This window comes from Gymnogyps californianus, chromosome Z (genome assembly GCF_018139145.2).
Source record: "Gymnogyps californianus isolate 813 chromosome Z, ASM1813914v2, whole genome shotgun sequence".
Taxonomy (NCBI): domain Eukaryota; kingdom Metazoa; phylum Chordata; class Aves; order Accipitriformes; family Cathartidae; genus Gymnogyps; species Gymnogyps californianus.
Genome location: NC_059500.1, coordinates 45,039,980 through 45,045,979, shown reverse-complemented (window position 1 = coordinate 45,045,979; position 6,000 = coordinate 45,039,980). Strand labels below are relative to the sequence as shown.

Below are 6,000 nucleotides of genomic sequence, written 5' to 3'. Positions count from 1 at the left end.
TAGTTTCTCAAAGAACAGAAAGGAGAATGGTGAAAATCAATTTGCTACAACTAACAGGTGCGAGAAACACTGCTGGAGGACTTGGCATAATTTTTGCGCTCTGGGATGCCTACTCCAGTTAGTGTTTCAGTGCCTTTATTGTCATTGTGCGTACATCTGGAGATGCATTGTCTCCCATGTAAGGGTAATCCAGCCTGTGCAATAATAACAGCTCTTTTGCCTTGAAACAGTGAAGTATCAGATTTTGCAGCATGTGAGACAAAAGGCTCCTTTGCTACTTCTCAGAACAAGATTACAGTTGTCACGTTTCTCTTTCACCAGCGTGCCTGGCACTTCAGAGTATAGCTCAGACTTCCCTTTGTTAATGGAAGAGAAGGAGGATCTTTATGCTCTTCCATTATTGGTAGTTTTTAATTTCATAATTCATTTTGCTATATAATACACATGACTTATGCCTAAATCCCCTTCAGGATTTAGTTTAGAAAGTTAGGTTTCATTTAACTGAAACTTGAGCAGCCTTCTCAAAAAATCCCATCCCTAAGAAATGGTAATAAAAAAAAAATTAAAAATCATGCCAGCTTTGCGAATACTCCATACAATACAACACAGTTGACCAGAAAGCCTGAGAAAACAGTCAAATGCAGTTTTGCTTCTCTTAAAGCAAACCAGAAAAGTGTTGTAGGTTTGAACCACTGGCAAGGACGGGCCAGGCAGTGATGGTTTTGATAGGCTTTCCTTGTTGGTTGCTTCAGAAAAAGATGGAAACAATACTAGTAACTGAAATAAAAGTAGCACTCACTTCTGGGTGATAGGTACAGAGATCTGGAGGAGTCATGTTGCTTCCAGGCTTTGTGTCCAAACCCAGGCATCTCAGCAACAAGAAAAAACATGAGGTTTGCTGAACAAGACGCAGGTGACTTTCTTGCAGAACCATTCCTGGTACGCTTTCACTAGCAACTGAATCCTGCCGTGAGTAGATTAAGAGTTTGTGGGCTCTATATGACTGAGCTAATTAAAAGTGTTGACTAAGTTGCATCAACGTGAATATAAATAAAATTGTGTTTGATATTTTACGTATTAAATTTAAATGCTTTTTACTGCTTCCAGTGTGGAAGGAAGGCCTGTCTCTTTCAGCTTCTTTTCCATAAAGGAAAACAATGAGGAGTTTGTTCAGCTTCTGCGTGCAGAAGAAATACATTTAGGCATTCTTTGCATAACTGTGGGGAAGAAGGGGTTGCTAGCTTTCTCATTGTTCAGCTTGTTTCTTAATCGCATAATACAAGTTAACCGTGAAAACACTCTGTGAAAAATACCTAGTGGAAGTATGAAGAAATGGTCTGTGCTGTACTGTGTTCCCATACCAGATGCTTTTGAGTTTATTTTGTTGAAGATATTTATACTATTGTTTCAAGCTATTACACCCTGGCAAATGACTAGTAGCAACTGAGTGACTGATACTTTGTAAATAGCCACAGCTTCAGTGACTGTTCTTCTTAAGAAGGCATGTGGCTTAAAATTGCTTTTTTTGTTGTTGCTGTTTCTTTTTTCTTTTGTGTATTGTGCTCTGTGTTCTGAAAGCCTGTCTCTTATTTTTTCCCTGTGTGTGTGCGTGTTCCAGTGACTTTATAACATGCAAGACACTGATGCCAGGGGGAATTCCCCTGCTTTCCTCCGGCCTCAGAACGGGAGCAGTCACAGATCTTCGGGGTACGTCCCAGGGAGAATTGCCCCTCTCCGTCCCCCGCCGCCTTCGCAGAGCCATGCTGCAGCCGAATTTACCTCTGCGAGACAAGAAGCCCGGACAAGACTCCCGTCCTTACCAGTGGATCAGCACCGCCGCCAGGCAGAAGCCAACAGGCACAAAAATACTCTCATTTGCTTTGCCATTTCTAGCCTTTCACTTTTTGTTGCACTGGGGATTTTTTTGGGAATAGCTTCAAAATATGCTCCAGATGGTAAGTTCTTTTTGCAAACAAAATCATCCTAGAAGTTATAGTCCCTGTGAACATAATTCAATAGTTCAGCATCAGGATTACTGTTAAAAGTTAAGTGCAAAAATAGGATGCTTACTGCAATTTTAACATGGAGGGAAGCAGTATTTGGGGGTTAAGATCAGCTCCTTTTTCTGTTATCAGTGTCATTTTTATATGTTTTTACTGTGAATGATTTGACATGAAGCAAAAAGGCATAGCAGTAAATAAAGACTACTGGTGAGGGGGAAAGAAGCATGAATGTTGTATGAGTGTAACTATTTTTGTCTGCAGAAGAAGCTGTCTGGTATCTTCACAAATTGCAGACAAAATGAAATTCTGTCTGTTTAAGCAGTAACTAAGGAAGTATCCTGGTTTCGGCTGGGACAGAGTTAATGCTCTTCTTAGTAGCTGGTACAGTGCTGTGTTTTGGATGTAGTGTGAGAATAATGTTGATAACATGCTGATGTTTTAGTTGTTGCTAAGGAGCGCTTATCTTAAGCCGAGGATTTTTCAGTTTCCCATGCTCTGCCAGCAAGCAGGTGCGCAAGAAGCTGGGAGGGAGCAGAGCCGGGGCAGCTGACCCGAACTAGCCAAAGGGATATTCCATACCATAGAACCTCATGCTCAGTATATAAACAGGGGGGAGTTGGCTGGGAGGCACAGATTGCGGCTCTGGCATTGGTCAGTGGGTGGTGAGCAATTGCATTGTGCATCACTTGTCTTTTCTTGGGTGTTATTTCTCTCTTTTTTTTTTTTTGGTTCTATGCCTTTTCATTACAATTATTATATTATTATTATTCTTAGTTAGTAGTGTATTTTATTTTACTTTAGTTATTAAACTGTTCTTATCTCAACCCACGAGTTTTACTCCCCCCCCCCCCCCCCCAACTGGGAGGGGGGAGGGGGAAGCGGCTGTGTGGTGCTTAGTTGCTGGCTGGCCTTAAACCACGACAGGAAGGTAGTAAAAGAGTGTTCAAGTAAAAACATTTAAAAATCTGCGAGAATTTATACCAACAATATGTGTTTGCTTTGTTTATACATAAATCGGGCAGGGACCTTTTTGATCTGTTAGCCCTGATTTTTTTCAGCTCATCTTAGAAAACTGGGCAACTTTCATGGAATTTGGAAAACCTCTCAAATGTGTCAGTGGTTATAAAACATGAACAGCTGTGATTAACCACTGATCACTAAGTATACATCCCTCTGGCCAAATACTGCTAGGAGTTGCTATGAGGTGCAGTTGCTAAAGGTTGGTAGTATAGTTTGGAGCATGGGTTGTTTTGTTGGGGCCTTTTTTTAAGGCAGAAGTCAGGTTTCTAAAAGCTAAACAGGGTTTTGAATTGAAACTGTTGGCTATTGTCACACAACAGGTTTAGACTCCTCAGTGGCTTTTGGCATAGTAACTCAAAAGATTCAGTTTCCAAAGTCAATGCAGCACTGGCTGAACAAATTAGATAGTTAACTGAAGATTTCAGATGACAGTAGAAAATGAATGCACACATCTAACCGGACCGCTCTTGGTGGTGGCTTGCCGAGATCTCTTCTTGGGTGAAGTTACTGAGTTTTCCTAATAATTATGAAGGAAAACAAAAAAACCTGAGGGAGTAGTAAATGCAAAGTTATTGCTAAGTTGTGATCCTGATCACTGGTAACAGGGGTGCATATCTGCAGTAAGTATTTTGGTTACAGCCAAGTTCAAGAGGAGGCTGAAGGGTGACTTAACCAGTTGACTCTGAGAAGTACTTGGGGGTGGAAAAAAACCTTTCTGCTTTGATACCAAGACTTTAACTTTTAATTAACTAGAAGTTGTAGATTTTGATGATGGCTTTAGTAGAAGTGGAGTGTTATCGTGTGCTGTGGGATACATAAAAATAATAGTCCCTTTATGCTTTAAAAGCTGATAAGGTGAAGGAGATGGCTTGCCTTTTTAAAAATGTAAGTGGTTTTGGAATGGTTTTGCTTCATGTGCAATAGCTCATTCCAGAGGCATTGAGTTGTGCGGATTTTTGCAGTGGATGCACGGTCAGCATGTGGTTGGTGCATCACTGGAGATACTGAGGATGTTGCAGGAAGAGTTGCTGTGATTTAGGAGATGGACTTTTTTCTGTCTGTGGTAATGACTTATGTAAAGGCTAAGGAGTAACCCAAGGTCGTGACTGCTTTCTTTTCACGTCCCACTACTTCTTGATTGAAGTCCAGGCCAATTTTCAGCATTAATTGTTGCATTGTGTCTTTCTGAAGTTTCCCTGCATTATCCTTTAAAAAGAAACCAGCATGTACCCATAGAATCCTTTGGAAACCCTGATGCAGGAGAAACTGCTACAGGCACCAAGGGAAGTCTGGCTGAAATTTTAATCTTGCAGTATTGTTGTTGCAGCAACTCCGCAAAAGTTTCCCAACAGGTTGAAATGTTAATACGCTCAGCTCCAATCTAGCACATGCGGTACTGCAGCCAACAACACCAGTTCCAGCTAGGTGTGTTCTTCTTAAGGGCTAATTGGAAATCCATATTGTCAGTACTTTTCATGGTTGTTTAAAAGGCAGTGGAGGGAATGTGAGACTTAATAGTAATTGCGTGTAAATCCTAAACCTCCGGCATACGTTCCCCAAAGGGAAAATGATACTTGTCTGCATTTCTGTTCCTGCCTGTCAGCTGGTTTCTTTTTTCCTCCTTGCTTTTATCTTCCTGTCATCATCTTTTTTACTAAGGAGTCCTGAACACTGGAGATCAGGGAGAGCACTGGAAATGCAATTTCCTTCCTCATTTCCAGAGGCTTGTGCTGCAGGGTCAGGATGGCAAGCTGGGGAGGTTTTCAGGGAAAAGTTCTGCTTGGCCTTTGCAGCTCTTGGCTGGAGCTTGCCCAGGATAAACAGGATCTTCAGAAAATTTAGCTGCCAAACTGTGATAAACTTCTGCTGAGCATAATATAACACTGATAACTTTTTCCCAGAGGCCTTAAAAACTCCAGACTTGGTGGCTAAGCAGGTAGAAAGCAACTATTTAACGACATCTTGAGAACTGTTTCCTGCCTTTTCTCCTGCCAATTTTCATATCCTTGCTCCAGTACATGGAAGGTTCTAGAATTAAATTTTTTTTTTTTTGGCAGAGTGGTTTTTTTTGTGGTGTTTTTCTTTCTCCACCATTTGCAAAAATATCGCTTCCTCCCCCCCCCCCAACTCTGTTGGAAGCAACTAAACCTTAAGGAGAGCTGACCCATTTTTGGAAAAATTCTCTGAAGCAGAGGCTTGACTTGAAAAATTTTCAACATGAGTGGTTAAATTTGGCAAGGCCATAACTACCTAACATTTTCTGGTCTATGCTTCTGTTTTCATTTAACCTTAACTATAGAGGCAATAACTGTGGTCTGTAAAATCTAATCAGTAATTTTGGAGGTAACGTATGGTGAAGTACTAAATATTTGATGATTCCCTGCACCCCACTGCAATTGCTAAGGGAGAATTTCAAAATACTTTTGCTGAGTATATCTGATCTGCTTGCCAAGAAGTTGATCCGCTGTGCTTCAGAAGCGTACTTGCATTACAGGAGTGCCTACTTCTGATGCTGATGGCTTCCTTGCTGGATTGTAACGTACAATAGATGTAATTTTTTTTTTAGTTATCGTGCTATACCTCTTCTTTCTGACTCAACAGAAAAATTTACAGTTACTAGATCTTCTCTTCTGTGAATCATGCTAAGTAGAAATCATCAGGTTGCTGACTCATGGTTTCCTCACATTGCCCTTTGCTACCAGCCAGGAAATACGCATTTCTTCACAGTGCTTGTGTGTGTGGTGTCAGGGGAAGGGGTCTAGCGACTGCATGAGTCAGGCAATAGACTTGCATTTATCCAGTGAGTGCTCGGCAGTCTTGCTGATAGCAATACTTCTTGCTTTTTGGCTTTCCCTCATGTATTGAATTTCATTTTCTAAATGCTGTCTTCTTAGGATCCCCCCGAAACATTTTCTTTTGTTTTCATTTCTATATTACTGCTTGGATGCCTTTTGCCCTTATGCGGTTCTGCTAATTT

General features: G+C 41.0%; 1 protein-coding gene across 2 annotated transcripts in view; it reads left to right on the top strand.

The window, feature by feature from the left end:
- The first annotated feature begins 1,630 nt into the window (after positions 1 to 1,630).
- Positions 1,631 to 6,000, top strand: part of CEMIP2 (cell migration inducing hyaluronidase 2) — a 37,205-nt gene continuing 32,835 nt past the window's right edge. For both annotated transcript variants that reach the window (XM_050913160.1, XM_050913159.1), the window contains exon 1: positions 1,631 to 1,955. In XM_050913160.1, the coding sequence (XP_050769117.1) occupies positions 1,631 to 1,955 (325 nt within the window). The remainder of the gene's footprint in view (positions 1,956 to 6,000) is intronic.